At 71.1% G+C, this 27,386-nt stretch overlaps 4 protein-coding genes across 6 annotated transcripts; all 4 read left to right on the top strand.

Moving 5' to 3' along the window:
* Positions 1 to 1,116: 1,116 nt before the first annotated feature.
* On the top strand, positions 1,117 to 13,104 carry LOC116964170 (inactive phospholipase C-like protein 2). Of its 3 annotated transcripts, none has more exons than XM_042787224.1 (6): positions 1,117 to 1,319; positions 6,661 to 9,150; positions 9,358 to 9,561; positions 10,019 to 10,094; positions 11,914 to 12,023; positions 12,212 to 13,104. In XM_042787224.1, the coding sequence occupies exons 1-6, from the start codon at positions 1,143 to 1,145 to the stop codon at positions 12,395 to 12,397; spliced, it is 3,243 nt and encodes a 1,080-aa protein (XP_042643158.1). In that variant the 5' UTR covers positions 1,117 to 1,142; the 3' UTR covers positions 12,398 to 13,104. The 3 variants fall into 3 exon arrangements, with proteins under 3 accessions (XP_042643158.1, XP_042643159.1, XP_042643160.1); XM_042787225.1 differs by lacking the exon at positions 1,117 to 1,319 and adding an exon at positions 5,359 to 6,096; XM_042787226.1 differs by lacking the exon at positions 1,117 to 1,319 and adding an exon at positions 6,109 to 6,227.
* Positions 13,105 to 13,216: 112 nt separating this feature from the next.
* On the top strand, positions 13,217 to 14,977 carry HCRT (hypocretin neuropeptide precursor). The gene is made up of 2 exons (XM_042787299.1): positions 13,217 to 13,721; positions 14,357 to 14,977. The coding sequence occupies exons 1-2, from the start codon at positions 13,701 to 13,703 to the stop codon at positions 14,801 to 14,803; spliced, it is 468 nt and encodes a 155-aa protein (XP_042643233.1). The 5' UTR covers positions 13,217 to 13,700; the 3' UTR covers positions 14,804 to 14,977.
* Positions 14,978 to 15,644: 667 nt separating this feature from the next.
* On the top strand, positions 15,645 to 26,227 carry KCNH4 (potassium voltage-gated channel subfamily H member 4). Its single transcript, XM_042787230.1, has 13 exons — positions 15,645 to 15,786; positions 18,677 to 18,910; positions 19,038 to 19,166; positions 19,370 to 19,497; positions 20,489 to 20,732; positions 20,948 to 21,105; positions 22,403 to 22,610; positions 22,851 to 23,045; positions 23,336 to 23,535; positions 23,949 to 24,198; positions 24,301 to 24,515; positions 25,547 to 25,594; positions 25,682 to 26,227. Exons 1-13 carry the CDS (start codon positions 15,711 to 15,713, stop codon positions 26,150 to 26,152), a joined length of 2,556 nt encoding a protein of 851 aa, XP_042643164.1. The 5' UTR covers positions 15,645 to 15,710; the 3' UTR covers positions 26,153 to 26,227.
* On the top strand, positions 26,186 to 26,959 carry LOC116964171 (potassium voltage-gated channel subfamily H member 4; the record flags this gene model as incomplete). The annotated part of the gene is made up of 2 exons (XM_042787112.1): positions 26,186 to 26,465; positions 26,537 to 26,959. Coding segments are annotated over exons 1-2 (516 nt in total), but the record flags the coding sequence as incomplete, so codon positions are not given.
* Positions 26,960 to 27,386: the final 427 nt, after the last annotated feature.

Below are 27,386 nucleotides of genomic sequence, written 5' to 3'. Positions count from 1 at the left end.
GGGGGGGCTCTGGGGCAGCCCTGTGGTGGCAGAGACCTGCGCAACTGGATCCAGCCCAGAGAGCCCAGGGGGGCTGCTGGTCCCGGTGTCTGTGCCACGCACAGCCCTCCCTGCAGTGACCCCAGCAAAAGCCTCGGGCCCCCTGCCCCGGGGAGCTGCGCTGGCCCAGGGCTTCACCCCGCGGCTGCTGCTCTGCTCAGCCTGGCAGCGCCCGCCCTACGTGCCCCCAGGTCCTGCCCGGGCCCTGGCCCCGCTGGGGGCTGCAGGTATTGGGGGGGTCAGGCTGCAGGCTCGGTTAGTGTGCCAGGCTGCAGGGTGCAGGTGCAGGCTCAGTTTGGGTGCCAGGCTGCAGGGTGCAGGCTTGGTTTGGGTGCCAGGCTGCAGGGTGCAGGTACAGGCTCGGTTTGGGTGCCAGGCTGCAGGGTGCAGGTGCAGGCTCAGTTTGGGTGCCAGGCTGCCGGGTGCAGGTGCAGGCTCAGTTTGGGTGCCAGGGTGCAGGGTGCAGGTGCAGGCTCAGTTTGGGTGCCAGGGTGCAGGTACAGGCTCGGTTTGGGTGCCAGGCTGCAGGGTGCAGGTGCAGGCTCAGTTTGGGTGCCAGGGTGCAGGGTGCAGGCTCGGTTTGAGTGCCAGGCTGCAGGGTGCAGGCTCGGTTTGGGTGTCAGGCTGCAGGGTGCAGGCTCAGTTTGGGTGCCAGGCTGCAGGGTGCAGGTGCAGGCTCAGTTTGGGTGCCAGGCTGCAGGGTGCAGGCCCGTTTCGGGTGCCAGGCTGCAGGGCGTGGGCGGGGTGGGGGTGCCCGGCTTGGCCGGGGTCCCACCGGGACGGGGCGGCTGCCGGGCCCGGGCGCTGCGGCGCTGGGCGGAGGCCGGGGCGGGGGCGGGGGTTGGCCCCGGCGGCGGGAGGTGCCGCTGCCCGGTGCCCGGTGCCCGGTGCCCGGTTCCCGGTGCCCTTCCCCGCTCCCCGCCGCTGCAGCCCGGGGCGGGGGGGCCGCGCCGTCCCCGCCCCCGCCCCCGGCCCGTCCCCTCCTCCCGGCCGCGCCGCCTCCCGCCCGCTCCGCCACTGAGCCCGCAGCGGCGGCGGCGGCGGGCGCAGGCTCCGGGGGCGCCCGGGGCCCCGCGGCGGCCGCTGCCCTGAGGCCGCGGGGGATGGCGGAGGGGCCCCGGGGCGCCCCCCCGCCGGGCTCGCCCCGCCCCGCCCCGCCGCTGCCCAACGGGCCCCGGGGCGGCGGCGGGAGCCCCGGCTCGGGCTCGGGCAGCAGCAGCCGTGAGGACTCGGCGGAGCGGAGCCCCGCGCCCGCCGCGCCCCGGGCCAGCATCATGAAGGTGAGAGCTCCGCACCGGCCCCCCCCCCCCCCGCCCCGGAGCGGCCCCCCGGGACCGGCGCCGCCCGGCACCTGCGCAGGGCTCGGGGGGGGGGGGCCGAGCCGCGTGTGTGTCCGTCCGTCCGTCCGTCCCCCACCCCGCACCGGGAGCTGCTCGGCCCCCGGCCCCGGAGGGCACCGGCCCCGCCAGCCCGCGCTGCCCGCCGCCCCCCCGGGGCTCGCCGCCCCCCCGGGCGGGCTGGTGGGGCCGCGGGGCAGCTGCAGCCCCGGATCGGGGCCCGGGGGTCGCCTGCCCGGCCGGGCACGGCGTTTGCCCCCCACCCAACGCAGCGGGCTGGCCGGGGCTGCTGTGGCCGGGGCTGGCGCGGCGGCCCCTCGGGTCCCCCCAAGGGCAAAGCCGGGCTCGGGCTCCGTGCGCTGCGGGGCCCGGCCTCTCCGCTCTGCGTGGCCGTGGGTTGCCCCGTCCGGCCGCTGCTGCTCCCGTGGGGCCCCTGCACGGCCACGCTGCTCCCGCACCGCAGCATCGCCCTGTGCTGCCCGGGGCACCCACGGGAGCCGGTGAGAAGATGCCTCATCCTTGCTCCCGAGCACCTTCCGCTTTCCCGTGCTCCCTCCTGCAAAGGTGCTGAGCCTTGGGCCTGGCCTGGCAGGCTCCCGACCCGCTCCTGACACCTCCCCGGAGCCGTGCCACGGCCGGGGAGGGGCACTGGTGGGGCTGTGGGCTAGGGAGGGTCTCTGGGGGTCTCCCACGTGGGTGGGCAGTGGGTGACACGCATGCTTTTCTAACTGAGCCCCCTTAATTGTGCTTATGCCGGCGGTGCTGGCTGACACAATAGGTCACGTCCGCCCGGGACCCGCCTCCCCACTCTTGGCAGCCTATTTTAAGCCGGGATTGCACCGCTGCTATTAATACCCTGCGTGGGGGCTGTTCCCGTGGTGCGGGCCCAGCCCCGCTCTTCTGCCCCCGGGACCTGGCTCTCCGGGCAGAGGGGGCAGCCCCTCTCCAGGGCGGCTGGGGGGACCCTCTGCCCTGCCTGGGCCCCTGATGCAAACTTGCCAGAGCGGCCGGGCTGTGCCCCACGCAGTGATGGCGAGGAGACCTCCCGACACTCCTGTGCAGCCAGAGGCCGGTGCCGGTTAACCTGCCATGCCCGGTTTCCTTGGGGACCCCTGGGGACCTCGCCGGGGTCTCCTGCTGCTCCCCAGCCGGACAGCACGCCTCCCCGCCGCTCTCTGCCCTGGGCACCATGGGCTGGAGGTGAACCTCCCGTTTGCCCCCGGGCTGGGGGCATTCCCCCCCCCCCCCCGTCACCGCTGTGCGTCACCGTGGGATTTGGCCTCACGTGAAGATCGGGTGGCCCAGGGCCAGCGCTGGTGGGGGAGGGCCCTGGCACTGGAGCAGGTCAGACCTGGCCGGCGTCCCCAGCCTGTGCTGGTCTGTCGCGCATCTCCAAGTCTGTACGGGGCCCGATCCTGCCCGGGTGCTGGAGGGCTGCAGGTCCCAAGTCCCGCAGCCATGAGTTCCCCAGGCTGAGCCTGTCTGTGCCCCGGGACCCCCACCATGCGGAGCCCGTCCGTGGGCTGCGGCTGGCAGTCAAGGGACGGTGGGCAGACGTGCTGCCCGTGGGGCTGTGTGGGCACCAGCTGCCCATGCTGTGCCCCTCCTGCCCTTGCCTGTTTGGGGGGGGCCGTCCTGCTGCTTCCCCAGCGCTGCTTTCCTGTCCCTGAGTGGGGACAGGGGACAAAGCGTGTCCTCTGCCTCCACTGCCACTGGCTGAGACCCCTCTGTGCCCGGGCTCTCCCTGGCTCGGGGGTCAGCTCACACCAGCTCTATGCAGTGGCTGGGGAGAGGGTCCGTGGGGACCCCCGGCAGGTCTGGGCCCCGACCACAACAGGACCTGGGGAGTCGCTGCCCAACCCTGGATCCCTGGGGGCTGCTGAGGCTGCTCCTGTGCTGTGGGGTCTGCGGCAACTTTGCTGCCTGCCCTGCGTGGTCGTGGGTGGGAATGGGGGGCTGTGCCCGCCGCTCGGCCGTGGTGCTGGTACAGGGTGCTGGTATGGGTGCTGCGGGGCAGGGAGGGGGCCCGCTGCCATCAGCCCGGCTACAGCGCGGAGCGAGGGCACAGTCAGGCAGCGGGGCAGGGGCTGGGCAGGGGCTGGCTGCTGACGAAGTGGGGGCTCACGTGGGAAAAGCTGCCAGCTCTGTTATTTTTTGGGATTTCCAGAAAAGCCTGGAGGAGTGAATCTGAAAGTGAGAACCACAGGCTGTGCTGGGGCAGGGGGAGCCCGGGGCCGGCCGTGCCAGGCAGCAGCAGAGCTGGCCCCGTGCAGCATCCCCGTGCCCCGGCTGGAGGACCTGCTCCCTGCTTTCTTCCCAGGCTGGAAGCGGAAGGGGCCGGAGGTCCGGCGGGCTGGGAGGATGCTGGAGAGGGACTGGGAGGCCACTGGGTCTGTTTCTGCTGGAGGAGGTGACCTTTGCCTAGTGCCCCTCTGTCCTGTCCCCTGCACCCCCTCCCCATCCCGTGCCAGCTCTGTGGTGCTTCTGGGCTGGGCTCCGGCTCCGCGGTCCCTCGCTGGGTAGTGGCAGCTGGTGCCGCGGGGAGTGGATGTGTCACTCGCTATCTTCTTGGCAGGGAACAAATGACGGTAGAAAAGCCCTGGCTGTGCCTGGCCTCCCACTGCCTCCGTTCCGCTGCCGCCGGCTGCTGCTGCCTGCCTGCACCCCTGCTCGCGCTGCCCGGACCGGGATGGGGGCAGCGGGGAGAGCCGGGACCTGGGGAAACTGGCTGCGGATGAGTCACGTCACGGCCAGGCTGGGGAGCAGCCCTGTCCCCTGGGTGAAATGTGTCCCCACCACACAGCCCGTGGCCGGGAGAGGGGTCCTGCTGCCGGGGCGGCGGCAGTCCTGCTCTCCTGGCTGGGCAGCAGAGCCACGGTCGGGCCGAGGTGCCTCAGCCCCGAGGCTTTCGGTTCCTCTGTCTCCTGCTGTCACGAGCTGCTGTGCAGTGGGGACCCCCCCCCGGTCAGGCCTCAGGGGACAGCAGGAAGGGAGGGGCAGCCAGTGGGCCCTTCCCCATTCCCACACTGGGTTGCTTGGCCGAGTAAGGACGGTGGTCACGTGGCGGCTGAGATTAGGGCCACTGTGCTTGCCAGGGCACTAATTGCGGGAGGTAATTGGCTGAAGAGGTGCTTAGCACATGCTGCAGAGCTGGGCAGGGCGCGGGCAGCTGGGTTCGGACGTGCCCTCCGTGCCCGGCCGGCTTCCCGCGCTTGCCATCGGCATCGTGGTCGGTGCGTCTTCCCTCCGCAGAGCCGGGCTGTGTGGGTGCCATGTCTGTGGCAGCGCTGGCGGGAGCACCGGCACGGCGTGGGGGACGCCCTGCTCCTGCCAGAGCCCGGCCCCGTGACCGGGGATGCTCCGTGCTCCCGTGGCCACGGGCGCCGCGTCCTCCCGCCTCCGCTGCTGGCCTGCTCGCACCTTGGCTTGCTCTGCGGCCGGGGGGGGCTGGTGCCGGAGGAGGGGTGGGTCCGGCCGCCTGCGGTGGGCGCAGCTGGAGGCAGGTCCCCCAGCGCTGGGTGCACACAGGCCCCCCGCCCGTGTTTCCTTTCCGGATGGATTTCCTGTTTTCGGCTGTGGGGCCCGGTGCGGAGACGCCCGGGGTGGGGTGTGCTGGGGCGGGGAGCGGGGCCACAGAGGTGTGGGGGTCCTGCCCGGGGCAGGAGGGGGCTGCTCTCCGTGCCGGCCGTCACCCCTGGCGGGGCAAGGGCTGGGGCTGCCTGTCAGTGGGGCACTCAGATCGCTGCTCGCAGGGAGCGTCCCGGCGGCTCTGCCGGCAGCCAGTGCTTCCCCTGGGGCTGGCCGATGGCCCCCGCAAGCCGGGTCCCCTGCTCAGCCCTGGGGAGGGTTGTCCCAGGGGGCTGGTGGGGCTCCGGGGGGTGCTGGGCAGCACCATCCTGCTGCCTGTGGAGGGGAGGGGGCAGCTGCTGCTGGCCGGGGGGCCCGGGAGCCGCCTGAGCAGGGGCCATTCCCCCTCCCAGGAGCTGGCTGGCATGGAGGCAGGTCCTGGTGCTTGGCCGGCGCCCCGGAGCAATCTGGCAGTGAGAGGATGCAAACAGCTCCTGCATCTGAGCTGGGGAAAATAGCCTCTGTGCGAGGATGAGCGGGGTCAGCCTTCGGTGGTGGCAGCGAGGCTGCGGGTGCTGCTGCCCACCAACTGCCCCCAGCTCGGGAGGGCGTCTGCTACCGGGACACCAGGACCCGGCCGGCTCTAACGGGGGGCCGAGGGCTGGGGCTGGTCCCCCTTGTCCCCGTTGCCTTGGGCCGGGGCTGCCTGGCCCCACGGGGGCAGATCCGGACCCTTTGGGGTCGCGCACGGGGATGTGCTTGCCCAGGCAGCCGGCCGGCTCTGCAGCAGCCCCGCGTGGGAGGTGTGGAAGCTCTCGGGGTGCCAGAGGGGGACACCCCTCACCCCCAACCTGGGCAGATGGTCAGGACCTGCCTCTGCTGGAGACACCACCAGATTAGAGGTGACTCACCATAATCTTGAAGAAGTGGATTAAATCTCCTCCTGCTGCACTACTTAATGAAATCCATCCCGTAATATGCTCGGGGCCCTGCTGTTTCCGAGGGGCCGGGCTGGCGCAGGGCTGTGGGCAGAGCGTGGGGTGCAGGCGGCACACAGCCCGTTCCCCGGGTGGCCCCATCTGGGCAGCCGCAGCCACAGGCTCTGTGGGATGGGGCCGTGTCCACGCTCGTCCCCAGCGTGCGGCACTTGCAGGTGGCTGTCCTGCACCACGCCTCGGCAGACGGAGTGGGGGGGTCTGGCTGGGGCCCCCCGGGAGCAGCTCTGCCCGTGCATCACCTCAGGGCCCCCTGGGCATCCTCGCATCCCGCTGCCGCAAGCCCGGGGTCGGTGCCCAGGGCGCAGGGGGAGGCGTGAGGGGCCGTGGCATGGGTCCCTCCGTGGGGAGGGGGCTGCTGGGGGCACAGACTGGTCCTGCCAGGCGCCTGTTTTCCCCTGGTGTCCCCAGGCTGGGGAGACGGGGACCGTGCCGGGCTGCCCGTGCGTGGCCGTGCCTCCGAGGGTGAGCGAGTGGCGGGGAAGGAGCCGGCTCAGGGCCGGGAGCAGGAAGGAAGGAAGGAAAGCGGAGTTAAAATAAGCCAGGCAGCGAGTCGTGGGGGAGGCCAGGGCTGCAGCCAGCTCCCAGCCTCTGGGGACAGGGTCGGACTGGGGCAGACTGGGCTCTGCATGGTGCTGGGGCGCACTGGGGCACTGGGGCTGGGCTGGGGAGAGCGTGTGGCCCCGTCCCTGACGGCTCTGCCCCTTCTCCCGCCCTGGCAGGATGGGTCCCGGCAGCGGCTGCCGCACAAGAAGAAGACGGTGTCCTTCAGCACCATGCCCAACGACCGCAAGATCAACAGCACGGCCGCCTGCATCTCCTTCATGCTGGAGGGCTGCGAGCTGAAGAAGGTGCGCTCCAACTCCCGCATGTACAGCCGCTTCTTCGTGCTGGACGCCGACATGCGCTCCGTGCGCTGGGAGCCCTCCAAGAAGGACTCGGAGAAGGCCAAGATCGAGATCAAGTCGGTCAAAGAGGTGCGCGTGGGCAAGAAGACGCCCGTCCTGCGCAGCAATGGCCTCTCCGACCAGTTCCCGGACGAGTGCGCCTTCTCCATCATCTATGGAGACAACTACGAGTCCCTGGACCTGGTGGCCAGCTCGGCCGACGTGGTGAGCGCCTGGGTGATGGGGCTGCGGTACCTGGTGTCCTACGGGAAGCACACCCCCGAGGCGCCCGGGACCGGCCATCCCAGCCTCCGGACCTCCTGGGTCTCCTCCGTCTTTGACCTCGCCGACCTGGAGAAGTCTGGCCGCATCCCCGTGTCCCGGGCCGTGCAGCTGATCAAGGCGCTCAACCCAGGCATGAAGACCTCCACCATCGAGCTGAAGTTCAAGGAGCTGCAGAAGGCCAGCGAGCGTCCCGGGGCGGAGGTGGCCTGCGACCTTTTTGTGGAGGCGTACTGCGAGCTCTGCACCCGCCCCGAGATCTTCTTCCTGCTGGTGCAGTTCTCCAGCAACAAGGAGTACCTGGGCCTGAAGGACCTGCTGATGTTCCTGGAGGTGGAGCAGGGCATGGAGGGGGTGACGGAGGAGAAGTGCTTGGAGATCGTCGGCAAGTACGAGCCCTCCAAGGAGGGCCGGGAGAAGGGCTACCTGGCCATCGACGGCTTCACGCGCTACCTGCTCTCCTCCGACTGCTCCATCTTCGACCCGCAGCACCGCAAGGTGTGCCAGGACATGGCGCAGCCCCTCTCCCACTACTACATCAGCTCTGCCCACAGCGCCTGCCTGCTGGAGGACAACTTCTGGGGCCGCTCCGACATCAGCGGCTACATCAGCGCCCTGGGCCTGGGCTGCCGCAGCATCGAGCTGGTGCTGTGGGACGGCCCCGAGGGCGAGCCCGTGGTCTACACCAGCCCCTCGGCTGCCTCCTGCGTGCCCTTCCGCGCCGTGGTGGGGCTGATCGACCAGCACGCCTTCGCCGCCTCCGCCTACCCCCTCATCCTCTGCCTGGTGGTGCGCTGCTCGGCCCCCCAGCAGCGCCTCGCTGCCCAGTGCCTGCGCAAGACGCTGGGGGAGAAGCTCTACCTGGAGCCCCCCAACCCCGCCGCGTCCTACCTGCCCTCCCCGGAGCAGCTCAAGGGCCGCATCCTCATCAAGGGCAAGAAGCTGCCGCCCGGCTGCGAGGACAGCGAGGGGGAGGTGTCGGACGAGGAGGAAGGCTGGGAGCTGGCGCGGCGGCTGGGCCAGGAGGACCGGGAGGTGCCGGAGGGAGGTGGCCCGCGGCGGGTGCGCCTCAGCCGGGAGCTCTCGGAGCTGGTGAGCCTCTGCCAGGCCGTCCCCTTCCAGGACTTCGAGAGCTCGCGGCGCGGGCAGCGCTACTGGGAGATGTGCTCCTTCAGCGAGGTGGAGGCGGGACGCTTCGCCAACGAGTGCCCGGCCGAGCTGGTGAGCTACAACAAGCGGTTCCTCTCCCGCGTCTACCCCAGCCCCATGCGCATCGACGCCAGCAACATGAACCCCCAGGACTTCTGGAAGTGCGGCTGCCAGATGGTGGCCATGAACTACCAGACGCCGGGGCTCATGATGGACCTGAACACAGGCTGGTTCCAGCAGAACGGGGCCTGCGGCTACGTCCTCCGCCCTGCCATCATGCGGGAGGAGGTCTCCTACTTCAGTGCCAACGCCAAGGACTCCTTGCCCGGGGTGCCCGCCCAGCTCCTGCACCTCAAGGTCATCAGCGGGCAGAACCTGCCCAAGCCCAAGGGCTCGGGGGCCAAGGGGGAGGTGGTGGAGCCCTACGTCTGCGCCGAGATCCACGGCATCCCAGCCGACTGCGCCGAGCACCGCACGAAGACGGCCCTGCAGAGCGGGGACAACCCCGTCTTCGACGAGAGCCTGGAGTTCCAGATCAACCTGCCGGAGCTGGCCGTGCTGCGCTTCGTCGTGCTCGATGATGACTACATCGGGGACGAGTTCATCGCCCAGTACACCATCCCCTTCGAGTGCCTGCAGCCCGGCTACCGCCACGTCCCCCTCCAGTCGCTGGCTGGGGAGCCCCTGCCCCACGCCACCCTCTTCGTGCACGTGGCCATCAGCGACCGCCGCGGCGGGGGCAAGGGGCACCGCCGGGGGCTGGCGGGGCGCCGGGGCCGCCGGGTGCGGGAGTACACCTCCACCAAGGCCACCGGCATCAAGGCCATCGACGAGGTCTTTCGGACGGCCACCCAGCCGCTGCGGGAGGCCACCGACCTGCGGGAAAACGTGCAGGTACGGACCCCGCGGGGGCACCGGGGTGCAGGGGGGGACGGGGCCGAGCAGCGGGGAGCCCAGACGTCCCCCCCCGCCTCTTCCCGGGGGATGCGGGTGAGGAGCCTCGTCCGGAGCAGAGAGCTGGGGCAAACGGGGATGTCCCCAGCGCGGGGGCTCTTGGGGGCCCTCCCAGGCTGAGCCCCCGCCGCCGGTCTCTGCCCGCAGAACGCGCTGGTCTCCTTCAAGGAGCTGTGTGGGCTGACGCCCGCCGCCAACATGAAGCAGTGCATCCTGACCGTGGCCGCGTGGCTGCTGCACAGCGACAGCGCGCCCAGCGTCACCCTCAACCTGGCAGAGCAGTACCCGCCCATGGAGGCCCAGGGCCCCATCCCGGACCTGCTGCGCAAGGTCCTCACCGCCTACGAGACGGTAAGCGCCGTCCCGCCGCGGCTCGGCTCCTCGCGGGGACGCTCCCCGGGGCCGGCGGCACCGGGACCACGGCGGGGGGGGGGGACCCCGAACTCGCTGCACCCACCCTGGTGCAGGGGGAGGCTGCTGGGGGGCTGCCCAGGGAGGAACCTTGCCTCGGTGGGAGCCCTGGGACCCCGCAGCCCCTGCCCCCCTGCCCGTGCTGCCTGCACCCTGCGCCGGGGCTGGCTGGCGGGGCATCCTGCGGTCCTGCCTGGTGGGAGAATTCCCATTAATAGCCGCAGCCGGAGCCGCTTCCTTCCTTTGTGTTGGAGGGGGACCTGGCCGCCGGCCAGGCGCTGGTGATACCACACCTGGCTGCCGCCCGAGCCCCTTCTCCCCATCCGCTCTGCTGGGGGGTGCGTGGGGGCCGGGGGCTGCCCAGCTCCTCATGCCGCCCCTCTCCCCCCCCCCCCAGATGATCCAGACCAGCCGGACGCTGATCGAGTCCGCCGACGCGGTGTATGGCAAACTCATCCAGGCACAGCAGGCAGGTGGGTGCCGGGAGGGCAGGCCCAGCCCTGGCGCCGCTCCGTGCCGCAGACTGGGGTACAGCCCTGGGGGGGCCGGGGGGGCCATGCCTCTGCGCTGGGCTAGGGGGCACGCGTCCCCGCAGGACTCGGTTCAGGGGGGTCTGGCACCAGGCTCCGGAGCTGGGCACAGGCACAGCCAAGCGTGCCGGCGGTTTTGGCCGTGCCCTTGCACACCCGTGGTGCGATGAGGGGTGCGTGTCTGCACCCCGGCCGGGTGCGCGCCGGGGCTGCAGTTCAGCGGCAGAGCAGCCAGGGCTGTCTGGCCGGGGGAGAGCGATTTCTGGCTGGGGTGGCCCCGAGCCCGGCTCTGCGGTTTTCCCGTGTCCCAGCAGCGTGGGGTGGGCGCGGGAGGCTGCCTGGGGCTGGGTGCTGCCGGGGTGCTGGGGCTGGGTGCTGCCGGGGCAGGGTGCTGGGTGGGTGGGCTGCGGGGGACGGAGGGGAGGGAGGGAGGGGAGCGGAGGAGGCTGATGAGGAAGCAAGGAAGAGTCATTAGCTGCTGAACGCCAGAATATAATTAGCACCAGAAATAACAGGCTGGGGCTGACGGTAGAAGTGGCAACTGAGTGTTACGACTTCCAAGACACATGGCTGAACCCACACAGGCAGGTGCTGCCTGCCCCGGCCCTCCCTCTCCATCCTGCCCCTCCCCAGCTGCCCGGGACCCCCGGCCCTGCTCCCGGCACCGACGGCAGCGCGGCCCCTCTGAGGGCTGGGACCCCACAGGGCTACCCCTGGGCGCACGGGGGGCTGCTGGCCCGGGGGCTCCCGTGGGGTCCCCGCGGGGCTGGGGGAGCTGCCAGGAGGCGGAGGGGCCGGGGCGGAAGGAGCGGGCCCCGCTCTGCCACCCCCAGCCGGTACCAGCCTCGCTGCCAGCAGCCCTGTTTGTTCCCTGCCTGCGCGGCAGCCCGGAAATCTCCCCGAGCTCTTGGCTTTGGGCTCCGCTGCCGCTGCCAGCGCCGGGGGGAGCGGTGGCGGCGGGGGGGAAGGGGCTGCAGGACTGGGGTGCGGGGCTCGGGGTGGGCTCCGCGCCCTCCTGTGATGCTTTGGCTGTGGGAGCCCCGCTGCTGTGCTGTTGGGGGGGGGGGGGGGTCGTGGGGCAGAGGGGCTCTGGGGTGTGCAACCGCTGCTGCTGCCCCTGCCTGACCCCTCGAGGCTCTGGCAGGCAGCGGTTTGGGGGGCTGCAGCCCCCACCCCCGTTCCCGGGGTGCTGCCTGTCCCTGCTTTCGCCCCGGCTGCGCTGCCAAGCCCCTGCAGTGCCGGCCCGGCCCGTGCCCGGCTGGCGGGTGCTGCGGGGTCCAGGGGGGTGCGGGCTGCGGACGGGGGTGTGGGGCTGGGGGCGTGCTGATTGACAGCGCGTGGGCGAGCAGGCTTGCGTGGGAGCCCTCGCGTGGGCCCGGAGCCGGTGCTGCGTCAGGAGGGGTAAATATAGCACCCGCTCACGAGGACGTCAGGCAGTGCACGGCGCGGGGGCCCGCGCTCCGGCGGGGGGGGGGCCTGGTGGCCCCTCTCTGAGCGCCCCGGGTGAGCCAGGGCGTGCACGAGCCATGCCTCTGCCTGGGGTCATCGCTGCCCGTTCAGCCCCAACGGCCTCCGGGGCCCAAAGCTGCCAAGGGCTGGGGCCGAGCGCGGTGCCGGGGGCTCCCTTAGCCCGTCGTTCCTGGCGCGGGGTGGGGGGGGGCTCGGGGCTGCTGGGGCCGTGGGGAGCCCACCCAGCCTGCACCCCGTCCCTCTGGCTCGGCCCCTGTCCCCGCACCCGCTGAGCGCTGCTCCCGCCTGCCAGGCATGGATTTCCACAAGGAGCTGCACCGCATCGAGGCCAAGGAAGGGCTGCGGGGCCGCAAGTTGCAGAAGGCTCTGGAGAGCTTCGCCTGGAACATCACCGTGCTGAAGGTGAGGGGCGAGGGCTGCTGGAGCCCTCCCCGCACCCGGGGGATGCTCCGTGGGCGCGGGGGGTGACCCGGGCCGGGGTGGGGGGGGCGGAGCAGTGCCTGCGCCCCACGACGCTCCGTGCGGGGTGTCCGGGCAGCCCGAGTGCCGCGGCCCCGGGGCCGGTCCCTGACGCCCTCATCCCCGCGCAGGGCCAGGCCGACTTGCTCAAGCACGCCAAGGCGGAGGCGCTGGACAACCTGTGGCAGATCCACAACGCGGGACAGTCCTGCGGCATCGGCAGGAACGGCTCGGCCTCGCCGGAGCCCTCCCGGCTGCGCGCCACGCTGGAGCCCATCCCTGAGACGGAAGGAGGGGGTGACACGGCGTCCTGCTGACCCCGGCCTGGGGCTCGGGGGACCGGACTGAGCACCCCCCGGCCGCAGGGACCAGGACCAGGGAGCCCCAGCCTGCCCACAGATGGGCAGCTGCCTGGGGGGATGCGTGCGGGGCTGGGTGCCTGTGCTCCGCCGTGACAAGGGGCTGTGGCAGGGCCTGGCGCGGAGGTTGGGGAGGGGTGTCCCTGCTCCTGCTTGCCAGTCCCCCCCTCCGTGAGCTCCCAGGGCCTCATCCATCCCCCCCATCTGCTTCTGGAGCCAGCGCCCTGCCGCGGGGCTGGTGTGGGTGCTGGCACCCTGGTGCCTGTGTGCATGTACCCCCGGCCTGCGGTGCCAGACTCCTCTTGTAAAAGCAGCCCCAGGCCTGGTCTCCTGCCCCCATCCAGGGCCATGGGTTTTGCCTTCGCCAGCCCCGGGGAAAACCTGGCAGGAAGGGTCCTGGCCAGTCCCTGTCCCGTCTCCACAGGGCAGTGGGTTCCTTCCCCTTCCTGGCCTCCACTGTGCAGAGGGGCTGGGAGACTTTGGGGTGCAGCAGGTGAGGGGGGGGGCTGCTGCAGACCAGCCTGGGCAGCAGATGTGGCTTCTGGCATCAGGGAAACATCGGGGCTCATCCCCCAGGGTGAGGGGGTCCCGGCGCAAGCAATGGTCGAGGGGCGGTCTGGGGTCGGACCGTGGCTGCGGAGCATTATAAAGAGTGCGAGACCCAACCTGGTGCCCTGGTGCTCCCTCCGCACGCCTGGCGTGGGGCAAAGGCCGGATGGGGTCACCAAAGGGGAGCGAGGGTGGCACTGGGGATGGGGACCCTGACGGCACCATCCCCCTCCTGGCACCAGCCGAGCGCAGGGCGATGGCTCCCCACGTCAAGGAGCCATGCGGCTACCCGGCACCCCTTTGTTCGGGGAGGTAATTAGCCTAATGGGGCCACGGGGAGCCGACCCGCACGCTGTCGGGAGCCGGCCAGCGCCGACCTTCAGCCCTTTTGTGCCGGCCGGGCCGCGGGGCACGCGGGCAATTACGGCCTCATTAGTGCCACTCGCCCCATCCACCGCGCCCGGCCGGTGAGCACCCACACAATGAGGAGCTGCAAATGAGGGGAAAGGCCTGGCCGGTCTCCGAGCTACCGGCCACAGCGCGCCCGCGTCTCCCAGAGACCGGCTGCTCCCGCCTGGCCCCGACGGTATTTTTGGCAGCACTATTGTGCCGGGCACTATAAAGCGGTGGCTGCAGTGCTGGGCGCTGCGCTCTTGGCTGCCCGGCGGGACATGCCCCAGCGCCGCTCGGCTGCCTGAGGACCCCGGGAAGGATGGAGGTGCCCAACGCCAAGGTGGGGCTGGGGCACCACAGGCCGTGGGGCCGGGAGGGCAGCGATAGGGGAGAGGACAGGATGTGGGGCCGGGGGTCTGGGGGTGCGGGAGGGCCTGGCTGGTTCCCCGTGAAGCCCCAAGCGTGCGGCTCCTCCCCAGGGCTCCCCAGCTGTGGCCAGCAGTCAATCGGGGGGGGCTCAGCCCCGCGTGGGCTCCTCGGGGGGGGAGCTGGGTGCGTGGCGCCTGCGGTGTCGAGCGTGGGTGCTCCCGCTGGTGGTCCTGTGGCGCTCGGCAGCCAGGGGAGGGTGTTTTCCACGGCTGCCTTGTGCCAGCGCAGGGCAGGCGTGCTGGGGAGGGCACCCGAATCTGGCTGCGGGTCAGAGAGTGGGTGGGGGGCCTGTGGTCACTGGGGCCAGGGGGAGCACTCCCAGCTCCCCTGGGGGTGCGGTGCTGGGTGCGCCCCAGGGCGCTGAAGGGGGATGCTCTGGGTGCACCCCGGGTGTGGGGCTGGACCCCCGCAGCGGCAGGGACGAGCAGGCAGCGCTGCAGCAACCAGGGCAGACGGGAGCTGAGCCTGCAGCCGGCACGGTGGGAGCGGGGGGCAGCCCCCCCCCCCCTCCCCAGCACTGCCTAACGCTGCCCGCTGCTCCGGCAGCTCCAGCGAGCTGCCTGCCTCCTGCTGCTGCTCCTGCTCTGCTCCCTGGCTGCTGCTCGGCAGAGTCTGCCCGAGTGCTGCCGGCAGAAGACCTGCTCCTGCCGCATTTACGACCTCCTGCACGGCATGGGCAACCACGCCGCCGGCATCCTCACGCTGGGCAAGAGGAAGAGCGTCCCGCCGGCCTTCCAGAGCCGGCTCTACCGCCTGCTGCACGGCTCCGGCAACCACGCCGCCGGCATCCTCACCATGGGCAAGCGCGGGGAGCGGCACCCTGGCACCGCCTGCCACGACGCCTCGGGCTGCCCCGCGGGCACGGACGCCCAGCCGACGCCGGGGCTGCGGGGTGCTGACACCAGCCCTGCCAGCCCCGGCGAGTGCCAGGGACACGCGGGGAAGGAGCTGAGCAAGAGCCAGGCCCAGGGAGCTGCCAAGGGCTTTTACTGAGCGAGGGGGGGGGGGCAGTGGGAGCAGAGAGGTGACCCCTGGGGGGACGGAGCCCGGGGACACGCAGCGCGGTGTAAATAGCGCTTTTACATACCTCCTCCTGGCCCCGGCCGAGCCTGCTCAGGGCACCGCAGGCACCGCTGGCCTTTTACAATAAATGGTAGCCTGATGTTACCTGCCTCTGCCTTCTCTCTGGGGAGGGGCTGGGGGGGCACAGCTCTGCCCCGGGGCAGCCGGTGAGGTTGGTACCTTCCTCCGTGGGGCCTGGGCGTGGGCTCATCCGTCCTGCCCGTGCTGGGGGGGGGGCACAGGCCCAGCTGTGTGGGTGCAGGACGGGAACTGGGGTGAACCGAGCTGCCCGGGAGCAGGGTGTGTTTGTGAAGCCCCCGAAAAAGGGCTCAGAGCATCCCCCAGCACAGCACCACGGAGCCTCTGGTGACCTTCTCGTGGTCACGGGTGCCTGATCTCCACCCCCCCCCCCACTCCCACCCCCTGCCCCTGCGCAGGGTGCTGGGGGGGGCTCCGCCTGGGCCCTGGCACCCTGGGTGCCCCTCCGGGGGTCCCGCGGGGCACGGCCTTGCCTTGCAGCCCCCGGGGCTGAGCCCCAAGCACCGGGGCCGGTGTCCCACCGCATCAGGCCCCCCCTCCCCGGGCACGCCGGGTCCGGCCCCTCCCGGTGCCCAGCAGGTCCCGACGCCACCAGCCCGGTGCCCCCCGGGACACAGCGACCTGCCCCCCGGGCCGGGGCCGGGGCCGGTGCCGGTGCCGAGGCCCCTCCCGGTGCCGGCGGCGCGCAGGGCCCGGGGCGGGGCGGGGGCGGGATCAGCCCGCGGCTCCGGGGCCGAACCTGCAGAGGGGCCCCGGGGCGGCGGCGGAGCCCCCCCGGCGGCGGCAGCCCGGCGGGACCATGCCGGTGATGAAGGGGCTGCTGGCGCCGCAGAACACCTTCCTCGACACCATCGCCACCCGCTTCGATGGCACACGTAGGGCCGGGGGGCGGGGGGGCCACGCTGGGCGCGGGGTGGCCCCAGCGGGGGGAGGCGCTGCCCCCCGGGAAACGGCGGGGGGGGCCCGGGGCTCGGCCCCCGCGGCTGGGCGGGACGCGACCGGCCGCGCTCTGCGTTGTCCCGGGGACGCCCACCCCCGGGTCCGTGTCCGTGTCCGGGATCGGTGCTCCGGGCCCCGTCCCCCCCCCCACGCCGTGTGCCGGGCGGCCCCCGCCGTGCCCGACCCCCCCCCCCCACGCTCGGTGCCGGCGCGGCCGCGCTCAGCACCAGGGACAGAGCCCGGGCGCGGCGGGAGGGGCCGGGGGGGCCCGGGAGATGGGGGGGCCCTGGGGGGATCGGGGCGCGGGGGGTGGCCGGGGATGGGGCCCCGGGAGATGGGGGGGCCCGGGAAGGGGTCCCGGGCGTGGCTGCCCTGGACCCCCCGGTCTCGGCTTTGCCCCATCCCGTGCCCGAGCGGTGGCCGGTCCCGGGACACACGCACACACACACGCACGTGTGGGTTGTGCCTGACCCCACGGGGCGTGGGGGTCGGGGTGCTGCCCTGAGGAGACCCCGGAGCCGGGGGGCGGCCGTGGGGCGCAGCCGGTGCCTGTCCCCTCTGCGGCACGCAGCACAGCCGCGACTGGCACGGCGGGGCCCTTGGGGAGGCCGGGGGCTGCCCCCCCAACCCCCCGTTAGCAAAGTGCCCGCTCGCTGGGGTCCCGTCCCTGGAAGGGTGGGGACCGGTAGCGCAGCGTTTTGGCGGGGGTGGGGAGCGGGGCCTGTGCTGTCCCAGCACCGTCCGTTTTGGGGTCCCTTCCCACGGCTGGAGGTGCTGCTGGCGTGTCCCCCGGCGCTGGGCTGCCCTCCGTGTCCACGTCCATGTGCTGGGGCCAGGACGCTTAAAGCCCTGGCACATTGTGGGGGGGGATCGTGCTGGGATGCCACGTTCCAGCTCGCAGCACTGCTGGCACTATGCGTGTTCGGGGGTGACCCCAGGCCTCCCCCAAAATCACCCGGAGCAGGGGCCTCCCAGGCCAGCTGCCTGCGGGGCTGGGCACCTCTCACCTTGCTGGGAGGGACCAGCATGAAGATGGCACTGGGGGCCTGCAGCCACCTCCCACCGCACCATCGGGGCACCAGGAGCACCCCCGGGGCACGTGTCGGCTGCGATGCCGGGCTGGCTCCTGGCCTGGTGCGATGCGCAGCGCCCCAGGTGACACCGGGTGTTGGCTGCCCACAGGAGCTCTCGTTTGGGGTGCTGCCTTCGAGGCTGCGACGCGTAAGGAGGCAGCCAGCCCCCTGAGCCTTCCCCAGCTCAGCCCGAGCTACGCCCAGAGGTGCCCGGGCAGAGCCGCATGTGCCTCGCGCTGGTGATGCTATGGCTGTTCCTCCGCAGGGGCAGAGGATCCCCAGGGCCGGATCTGCCCCTCTGAGGAGAAGGGACCCCAGGGGAGCTGCCTGCAACACCCTGACTCAAAGCCCTGAGTATTTGCCCCGGGGAGACAGGATTTGTCCTGCAGCAGCCTGGCAGCATCCTGCCTTCAGCTGCACCAACCCGCCTTCTGGGCACGTTTAAAGGGTGTTTGGCTTTTCGGGTTTGATTGTCTCTTATCAGCTTTATCTGCCATGGAGAGGGGCTTTAGCCACAGCGACACACCGTGCGAGTTAACCCTGCCTCTCCCAGGCAGCTGCTGCCTGCTGGGCCCGAGGGTGCCCACCCAGGCAAGCTGGCCACTGTGGCAGGGGGCTGCTGAGCCCCCCGGGGCCGCATCCCCCTGCTCAGCAGAGCTGCTCCCAAATGCAAGCCCTTTTTTCTCTTTTCTAATAACACATCCTGGACAATGCCGGAATCCTGGCTCCCCAGAGCCAAAATCTGTCCTTAGTCACAGCTTCAAGCTATTTTTGCTTCTCCAAGCTAATCCTGGGCTGCGCTGTGCTGCGGTGGCCCCGCTGCACCCCCATCGCACCGGCGCTGCTGTCCCCTCCTTCCCGCAACCTCCTCTGCCCTTCCCTGCCCCAGCGCAGCTCTGCTCTTGGTGCGTGGGTGCCGTGACCTGCTGTGGGGTCCCCTCCTTCGCTGTGCGAGGGGGCAGGACCACGTCTGTCTGCTCCTGGTGCCTGGGCCGTGGGGGCACAGGGGTGCTGGGCTGGGGACCCACAGGCTGGTGACCGTGTCGGGACTGGGGACAGCCTGGTCTGCCCTCGCCCGTGCTGGCCGCACATCCCGCTTCCTTCGGACCCTTTTAGCACGAGGCCATCTGTCCTGCTGGCAAGGAGCTGCTGCAGCCCCCGGGCACAGAGCCCCTGCCCAGCCCATGGCTGGGGGGCCGGGGAGGTGAAAGCGGCTGCTCTGCAGCTGGGCAGGGCAAGGGCTTTCCGCTGCCCTGGTGCCACCTCCCCGCCGGGGCAAGGCTGACACTGGGGAGGCTCCAGGGTGCTGCGGCAGACCAAGGACTCTGCATTTCCCCTTCACGGGGCCCTCGACTCACGGCTTTTCTCCCACCCTCCTGGTGGGTGCCCCCGCGGTGCCACACTGGGGGCTGGAGGTCCCAGCACCGCAGCCCAGCACCTCTGGGCCGGCAGCACCCAGCCGGGTTTGACGCTGCTCCCGCTGAGCTGCCTGAGCCCCGGCGGGCGGTGGGAGCAGCAGATGGTGAGGGGGAGGCGTGAATTGCCTCGCTCGGGATCGCCCCTCGGCCGACGGGAGCTGGATCTGGGCTCTTTCCCTGTCCAGTGCACGGGGCTGGGGTCCTGCCCAGGCCAGAGCCCCGGGGGTGGCAGGGCAGGGGATGGGTGAGCTCGGGGAGCAGCTGGGGGCTGCGCTCCCCTCCGTGCCCCCCCAGGGCAGCCCTGAGCCCTCAGGGGCGGCTGCGTCTCCTTTCAGACAGCAACTTCATCCTGGCCAACGCACAGGTCCGCCGCGGCTTCCCCATCGTCTACTGCTCCGACGGCTTCTGCGACCTCACCGGCTTCGCCCGCACCGAGGTCATGCAGAAGAACTCCTGCTGCCGGTTCCTCTACGGGGCCGAGACCAGCGAGCCCGTCCTGCAGTGCATCGAGAAGGTGCTGGACGGCAGGCAGGAGTACCAGACCGAGGTCTGCTTCTACAAGAAGGGTGGTGAGTGGTGCAGGGGGCCGGGTCGCTGCCCACGGCTCCGGCTGGGGCTCGGCCTCGTGCCAGCCGTGGGGTGAAGCCGCCGAGCGGCGTGGGGGCTGTCCTGCCTTCACCATCCCTCTCCACGCAGGAGCTGCCTTCTGGTGCCTGCTGGACATCATGCCCATCAAGAACGAGAAGGGGGAGGTGGTGCTCTTCCTCTTCTCCTTCAAGGACATCACAGAGAGCCGGGGCAGGAGCCACCTGGGTGAGAAGGAGGGTGAGCTGTGGCTGTGGGATGGGGACAGCATTCGGGGAGTGGTGTGCACGGTGGGCAAATGGCAAAGGGGGTCCCAGTTCCCTGCTGGGTCCTGCCCACCTTTGTGCGCTCGTGCAAGGAAGGGTCCCCGAATTGGCCCCTGCTCTGTGGCGTCAGCAGCGGCACAGTGCTCCCACTAACCCAGCGTGTCTTGTCCGCTGCAGAGAAGCAGAGAAGTAGGAAGCCCGGGAGCTCACACCTGCAGGCAGCGCGGAGGCAGGGCCGGACGGTGCTGCGCCGGCTCAGCAGTCAGTTTGCCCGGAGGGACCGCAGCGAGATGAAAGTCAACGGCGTAAGGACCTGGGGGAACCCTCAGCTTCACCCAGCCCCTCCCCGGGCTGGGGCTGCGGGCAGGCTGGCAGGGCTGCAGCTCTCCCGGGACCAGCCCTGCAGCAGAGCCCCGTCTCACCAGGATGCTGTTCCTGTGCACGCACCTCAGCAGCCTCCCCAGGCACTGAAATGCCCTCCAGCCCCGGCAGCCGCACCGTGGTCCAGGCTGCAAATGCAGTTTGTTGGCAGCAGGAGAGAGACCAGTGGGTGCCCAGTGCTTGCTGAGGGGAGAACAGATCCTCCGGCAGCTCTGGCAGGGTGTGCCTCTCCTCACACGTTGGCTGCCAGGAGAACCCAGCCACTCGCTCGCAGCAGAGCCGTGCCGGCCCTGGGGAGCACCGTTACCAGGCTGCGAGCAGCGTGGCTTCCAGCAGCAGCAGGGACCGGCGCCGTCCCTGTGCCAGCCCCTTGGGGTGGTCGCGGTGCCCCGGCGCAGGGTCCCGGCCACAGCTGCTGCCACGGGCACTGCCTGCAGACGTGGGGCCAGGGCGGGCGTCTGTCACCGGCCCACACTGGGGGGCTCAGAGCTGGCAAGCAGGCAAAGTGTGCCAGTCTTGCATTTCGGGGACTTGGGTGGGAAGGACCCGGCTGTCCCCTCGCCCAGACCGGAGTCTCGCTGCCCCCGGCAGCTCCGTGTCCCTGCGGAGGGTGGGGGTGGCTCTGCCCCAGCACGCGAATTGGCACCTGAGATGGTTCTGGGCCGCAGCTGGCAGTGCCAGTGGATTACTGTTAATAGCATTAGCACAGCGTTAATTTATGTGCCGTAATCAGGCATTCTGGGCCCATCGCTGAGGGTGACCTTAGCGCAGCCCATGGAAAAGTGCATCCATCACCGTGGCATCACAGGGGTGCCAGCCGGGCTGGCAGGAGTTGGGGAGGGGGGGCTGCAGTGACCCCTTGTGCGGGTGTCCCCCGCACCATCCATGTGCCACCCTGCAACTTGCTCCCCCCAGACCGTGTTTGAGAACAAGCCGTCTGTCCCCGAGTACAAAGTGGCCTCGGTGCAGAAGTCCCGCTTCATCCTGCTCCACTACAGCACCTCCAAGGCCCTCTGGGACTGGCTGATCCTGCTGGCCACCTTCTACGTGGCTGTCACCGTCCCCTACAACGTCTGCTTCACGGGCACGGAGGACAACCTCTCGGCTGCCCGCAGCACCATCGTCAGCGACATCGCTGTGGAGATGCTCTTCATCCTGGGTAGGTCCGTGCCCGGGGCGAGCACCCAGCGGGGATGGGGGTCGTGGCTGGTGGGGCAGGGCTGCGGCCAGAGGAGCGGGGAACTGGCATCGCTTCGCCCCTGCTGCTGGTGCCGAGCTCCCCACGGGTGGGACCCAGGTCGGCTGCGGCCCCTGGCCCAGCTCCCCCGGCCACGGCGGGCGCGGCGAGGGCTGGCCCTGCTCTCCCCCGGGCAGACATCATCCTGAATTTCCGGACGACGTACGTGAGCCAGTCGGGCCAGGTGGTGTACGACCCCCGCTCCATCTGCATCCATTACGTGGCCACCTGGTTCTTCGTGGATCTGATCGCCGCTCTGCCCTTCGATCTGCTCTACGTCTTCAACGTGACCGTGGTGAGCGGCCGCTCGCGCCGCGGGCGGGGGGCGGTGTTAGGGGGTCGGCGGCCCCTTTCACAGGGATCCGCTCCTCGCACGCCCGTCTGGGAGCGGCGCGGGCAGCGAGGGGAAGTGGCGATGGCAGCTATAGCGGGAAGCCTCCCACGCACCTTAATTTAACCAGAGGCTGCCACAAACGACAGTAACTGCCAAGGCACCGCTCCAGGAGCTGCAGGCAGGTGCCTGCCCTGCACCCAGCACCCAGCACCCAGCACGCCTGTGCTCTGCTCAGGGCACAGAGCTGCTCTGAGCGGCTCCACGTCCGCTTGCAAATACTGTGAGCACACACAGCCCACCTCGCAGCAAGGGGCACTTGCAGGCTGCCCGCCCTGGCAGGGGGTGACCACGCGTGCAGGCACACAGGACACATGTTGGTGACGAGGGCAGGTCCCAGATGAGCCTCCCCAGGCTCTCAGGGGGCCCCGCAGCACAGCGGGTGTGATGGCACCAGCCCCTTCCCATCCTCCGCTAATTGGGGCAGGGAGGAAGGAGGCTGTAATTACGCTTATTGGAGACAGAGCAACGTGCAGGGAGGACGAGGGCACTTGGGGCTGGAACTTCCCCCCCGAGCCAAACCCGGCTCCGTTTGTACCCTGGCAGGAAAATGACTGTGGCTGAGGTGGGGGCACATAGGGCAGCCCTGGCAGGGACCCTCTGCCAGGTGGGACCAGGGAGCGTCTGCTCGAGCACAGCCCCTGCCCTGTGCCCCTGCCCGGCCCGTGGCTCCTGCGAGGTGCCCGGTGTGGCGCAGGCAGGGGGCAGGAGGATGAACCAGGAGCTCTGTGGGAGGCCCTGGGGCACCCGGCAATGCTGCGCGTCCAAACCCACCCGCCTGAGCCAGTCTGGCTCTCTGTCCAGGAGCGCTGCAGGCGAGGCACAGCATCTTGCTGAGACTTCCCCTCACACATAGATTAGCCCAGCTTTCTGCCAGCACAGCTTCACCAAACGCAGGCTCTGAGAGCAAAGCCACTGCTGCCTGCTCCCCCTCCCGCTGGTCACCTCCCCGCCCCTCTCCGGCACCCCAAATCTCCCAGGGTGATTCGGTGCCCTGACACGCTGTGACCCCGGCTGCCTGCTGGGCACGGTGGTGGAAGGCTGCTGGGGGACAAGCTCTTCCCTCTCAGTCCCGTAGCCCACGACCTTCCTGGCAGCCGCGGGGTGTAGCGAGGGGTCCTTGCCCTGGGGGGAGGCAGGGGGACCCTTCCCACCCCTGCCCGCCACTCTGCCGGCTTCACCCGCCTGCCCCGCTCCCCAGACCTCGCTGGTTCACCTGCTGAAGACGGTGCGGCTGCTGCGGCTGCTGCGGCTGCTGCAGAAGCTGGACCGCTACTCGCAGTACGGTGCCATGGTGCTCACCCTGCTCATGTCCGTGTTCGCGCTGCTGGCCCACTGGATGGCATGCATCTGGTACGTCATCGGCCGCAAGGAGATGGAGAGCAACGACCCCCAGACCTGGGACATCGGTGAGCGGGGCTGCCCACGTGCGGGGGCTGCGCGGGGCGGGGAGCACACGCTCGGGACGCCCGGCCCCCCCTGTGCTGCCGGCGGGAGCGGGCAGAGGGCAGTCCTGTGGGGCTGGCGGTCGCGGGGGCTACAGCCCTTTTGGCTGGCTCCTGCCTGCGAAGCGAGGCCAGGGCAGGGATGGGAGCTGTGCTGGGCACCGGGCCCCTCGGCGGGCGCTAACCCTTGGCTGTGCTTGGCAGGCTGGCTGCACGAGCTGGGCAAGAGGCTGGAGGCTCCCTACATCAACAACTCAGTGGGGGGCCCCTCCATCCGCAGCGCCTACATCGCCTCCCTCTACTTCACCCTCAGCAGCCTGACCAGCGTGGGCTTCGGCAACGTCTGCGCCAACACCGACGCCGAGAAGATCTTCTCCATCTGCACCATGCTCATCGGGGGTGAGGCGGGGAGTGGGGCAGGGCCTGGGGGGCTTCACCTCCGGCTGCCGGCGCAGCGGGTGCGGCAGGTACCCCGGCGGGGCAGGGTGCTGGGGGGAGGCAATGAACACGTGCGCCCTGTGGGACAGCCCTGGGGCTGGGGTTAGGGGAGAAGCCCCCTGTGCCGCACCCCTCAGCCCCACACTGCGGGCGGGGGCAGCACCCAGACCCTGCCCGGGCCCCCGCGCGCCGCAGCCCGCAGCCAGCCAGCCCCTCGGCAGGCCTGACGCTGCCCCCCCCCCGGCCCCCAGCGCTGATGCACGCCGTCGTCTTCGGCAACGTCACGGCCATCATCCAGCGCATGTACTCGCGCCGCTCGCTCTACCACACCCGCATGAAGGACCTCAAGGACTTCATCCGCGTGCACCGCCTGCCCCAGCAGCTCAAGCAGCGGATGCTGGAGTACTTCCAGACCACCTGGTCGGTGAACAACGGCATCGATGCGAACGAGGTAGGACGTGTTGGCCGGGCGGGGCCAGGCCCCCTCCGGCCCCCCATCCTGCACCCAGCGTGGGGGTGATGGGGCTGGCAGGGCAGGCAGTGTGTGTGTGCACGCGTGTGCAAGCGCGTGCATGTGCGGATGTGCACGTGTCCATGCTCTGTGGCTGGAGGGACCAGAGCTGCGTGCCAGGGGAGTGCCACGGGGAGTGGGACAGGCATGTGGAGCAGAGGCAGCCCACCACCCTGGCCAGAGCTGCCCTGCGTTTCCCAGCCGGGACTGCCGGGCTTTGCTGAGGCAGCCAGGGCAGCTGAGCGGCGAGGTGCTCCGCTTCGGAGCAGGATCTGTCCCCTGGGGCTGCCAGGCTGCGGGGAGGGCTGCTCCTGGCCACCCGCACCCCGGCACCCCGGCCCCGCTCTCCCCAGCTGCTGCACGACTTCCCCGACGAGCTGCGCGCCGACGTGGCCATGCACCTCAACAAGGACATCCTGCAGCTGCCTGTCTTCGAGACGGCCAGCCGCGGCTGCCTCCGCTCCCTCTCGCTCCACATCAAGACCTCGTTCTGCGCCCCGGGGGAGTACCTGCTGCGCCAGGGCGATGCACTGCAGGCCAACTACTTCGTCTGCTCCGGCTCCCTCGAGGTGCTGAAGGACGACGTGGTCCTGGCCATCCTGGGTGAGGGCAGGCGGCGTGGGCTCTCCCCCAGCCCCTTCTGCTGCCCGGCCGGGTGAGGGGCCCGGGGCTGGCGCCGCTAGCCCACCCCGGTCCCTCCTGCAGGCAAAGGGGATTTGATCGGAGCCGACCTGTGCAGCACGGACCAGGTGATCAAGACCAACGCCGACGTGAAGGCGCTGACCTACTGCGACCTGCAGTACATCGGGCTGCGGGGGCTCTGCGAGGTGCTGCAGCTCTACCCCGAGTACGCCAGCAAGTTCACGGCAGACATCCACCAGGACCTGACCTTCAACCTGCGGGAGGGCAGCGAGACGGAGGTGGGTGCGTGTCCTCCCTCACGGGCCCCTTCGCGTCCTCGCAGCCCCGGAGGCCGGAGCAGGGCTGGGGCTCCACACAGCCACGGAAGGGGGGGTTGTCCGCTCCCTGCTCACGGTCCCCAGGCCCCGAGGATGTGGCTGTGCCGTCCTGGGTACAGCCTGGCCCCTCTCAGCTCCGCACGACCCTGGGAATTGGGAACAAGACCATTTGCAATGCAGGAGGCTTGAGGCAGATGGAAGGCTTGGAAATGGGGATGGCGGGGGGCACTGTGGGACAGGCAGCTGGGGCATGGTCCCCCCTCCCCAGTGCACAGGAGGCAGCGCCGGGGGCTGCTGGGTTTAGTCACGCTGCCAACTCCAGCAGCCGGGGGGATGTTCTGCTGCAGAAATAGCTCTGCAGCACTTTTCCTCCCCCATCTCTGCTGCTGGTTCTGTGCTGGCACCGAGCAGCCAGGGGCTCCCCCAGATAATCTCCCCCCAGCACCCACCGCCCCCCGGCCCTGTACAGGCGGGGCAGGACATTGCTCTAGACCCCAAGAAGCTCCACCAAAACCCAGTGTGTCCATTGCCCAAGAGAGGTGTAAATGACCCAAGGGTGGAGGGTGCAAACAGGGCTTGCCCGGTCCTGCAGAAGCCCCGCGCACCCTCCCCTGGCCGGCAGCATGCTCCCCGGGGAGCTGATGCTCCGATGGCTGAGCTGGGGCTGGGATTTGGGGTGCAGCCTCAGCTCCAGCTTGGGACACGCAGGCCAAGGTCAGGCAGCTCATCAGTGTCATGAGAACAGCAGAGGACAGAGGGCAGGCGAGGGGCTGCAGAGGCCGGTGCTGGGGTTGGTGAGGATGGGGCTGATTCACGGGGCTGGGGGAGATTTGATCATCTGGGGGGGGCACCGAGAGGCCGGGAGGGCTGGGTGCCAAGGTGGGGAGCGGGTGGGTGCGTGCCCGGCACTGTGCCTGCCTGCAGCCGGTCGCCGCGGAGCTGTGCGGGGGTCCCGGGTGCTGCTGAGCCGTCGCCGTCTGCCCTCCCCACAGGGGCTCTGCCGCTCCTCCCGGTCCCCACGGCTGTCGCAGGCACCGCAGGTTTGTGCTGCGCCGGGGGGGAGGATGGGGCCGGGGTGGCACCTGCGCGGGGACCAGCCCTGACCTCCTCCCTGCGCCCGCCCGCAGACCCATCCAGAGAGCGGTGCCGCCCTGGAGAAGCCCCTTTCCTCCATCCTGGAGGACGAGAAGGAGCTTGACGAAATCTTCCAGCGCTCGCCGGCCACCATGACCCGGCGCAAGCTGCTGCCACGCCAGCTGAGCAGCCCGGCGCGCCGCGGCTCCCTCGGCTGCCTCCTGGGTGATGAGCTGTGTCAGATCTCAGCCCTGCGGCGCAACTGCCTCTCCCCAGCCCGCTGCAGCCGGGGCCGCAGCCCCTCTCCGCACTGCCGGGGGGATGCCCGGCTCCTGGCGCAGGAGGGCGGTGGGGGCGGGAGGCCGGCCAAGCTCCTCATCCCCTCGCTGCACGCCTGCGGCCCCCCAGACCTCAGCCCCAGGTACGCGGGACATGCCAGTGGCTCACCCCGTTCCTGCGGGTTTGTGCCGGCCGCGCTGCGTGGGGAGGCCCCTGGGAATGGCGGCAGAGGGGCGAGGGGGTGAGCTTGGCCGGCCCTCACCCTCTCCCTGCCCTAGAGTTGTGGACGGGATTGAAGACAACGGGGGGACATCGGAGCCGCAAACCTTCTGCTTCAACACGGACCCCCTGCTGCAGAGCACAGCGAGGGGCTCCCCCACCTCAGGTACCTCCGGCAGCTGCCGGGCATGGCCAAGGGCGCCGGCCGTGGGGCTGGGGGGCTCGGGGAGCCCTCTGCCACCAGCCATGCCTTCCCCGGCAGGGACCGGCGCTGGCGGCACAGCCCTGGCGATGGAGACAGAGGAGATAAAGCAGAACATCAGGAGGCTCAACCAGGAGGTGCGGTGGGGGCCGGGGGGGCTTGGCGGGGGGCATCACTGTGGGGCTCACCGCTCTCCCTCCCCTTCCAGATCAACCAGCTCAACCAGGAGGTTTCCCAGCTCAGCCGGGAGCTGCAGCGCATGATGGAGCTGCTCCAGGGCCCCCCCGGTGCCCCGCAGCCCCCCGCCTACCCCTGCCGCCTGCCCGCGGCTGCCTCGCCGCCCCCCCGGCCCCCTGTCCCGGTGCCCCCCTGCTCCGGCAGCTCCCCCTCCACCAGCCCCCGGGCCAAATGCTGCCCGGTCCGCAGCCGCTCGGCCCGCGCCGCTGCCAGCCCCGCCATGCACCCCTGGGTGGGCACCGGGGGGCCGTGCTCGCTGCGGGGGGACACCCCCAGCCCTGATCCCCGCCCGGCCTCGGACTCGCAGCCCCTCTCGCTGCCGCCGCGCTCTGCCCGCACCTTCCCCGGCTGCTCGGCCGGCGGCCAGCCTTGTGCCCCCCCACAGCCCCGCACCCCCACCCAGCCCCGCACCCCCCTGCAGCCCCGCACCCCCCCGCAGCCCTGCACCCCCACCCAGCCCCGCACCCCCACCCAGCCGCATGCCCCTCCGCAGCCCTGCGCTCCCCCACAGCCCCGCACCCCCCCGCAGCCCCGCACCCCCATCCAGCCGCACGCCCCCCCGCAGCCCCACTCCAGCTCCACCGGCCCCCACTGACCCTGCGGGCACCGGAGCAGCGCTGGGGGACCCTCGCCCTGGGGACCCTCGCCCTGGGGACCCTCATCCTGGGGGACCCTCACCCCCGGAGACCCTCGCCCCGGGGCCCCCCGCCCGCCGCCCCCCGCCCGGGCCACACCAGTTCTGGTCCCGCCGCTGTCCCCGGCGCCGCCCCCGCCAGCCCGACCCCCCCCCCGGAAGGGCATCCCCCGCCTCCCCTCCGAGC

Source organism: Tyto alba, unplaced genomic scaffold, assembly GCF_018691265.1.
Source record: "Tyto alba isolate M040663 unplaced genomic scaffold, T.alba_DEE_v4.0 Super-Scaffold_12, whole genome shotgun sequence".
Taxonomy (NCBI): domain Eukaryota; kingdom Metazoa; phylum Chordata; class Aves; order Strigiformes; family Tytonidae; genus Tyto; species Tyto alba.
Note: the sequence above shows the minus strand (reverse complement) of the source record. Positions and strands in the feature narration are given on the sequence as shown.

Coding starts and splice junctions, on each gene's coding strand:
- HCRT (XM_042787299.1), top strand. CDS start 13,701: ATGGAGGTGCCCAACGCCAAG. Junction 13,722..14,356: donor TGGAGGTGCCCAACGCCAAG/GTGGGGCTGGGG, acceptor CTGCTCCGGCAG/CTCCAGCGAGCTGCCTGCCT.
- LOC116964170 (XM_042787224.1), top strand. CDS start 1,143: ATGGCGGAGGGGCCCCGGGGCGCCCCCCCGCCGGGCTCGCCCCGCCCC. Junction 9,562..10,018: donor TCCTCACCGCCTACGAGACG/GTAAGCGCCGTC, acceptor CCCCCCCCCCAG/ATGATCCAGACCAGCCGGAC. Junction 12,024..12,211: donor GGAACATCACCGTGCTGAAG/GTGAGGGGCGAG, acceptor ATCCCCGCGCAG/GGCCAGGCCGACTTGCTCAA.
- KCNH4 (XM_042787230.1), top strand. CDS start 15,711: ATGCCGGTGATGAAGGGGCTGCTGGCGCCGCAGAACACCTTCCTCGAC. Junction 22,611..22,850: donor CCCCCAGACCTGGGACATCG/GTGAGCGGGGCT, acceptor TGTGCTTGGCAG/GCTGGCTGCACGAGCTGGGC. Junction 23,046..23,335: donor CTGCACCATGCTCATCGGGG/GTGAGGCGGGGA, acceptor CCCGGCCCCCAG/CGCTGATGCACGCCGTCGTC.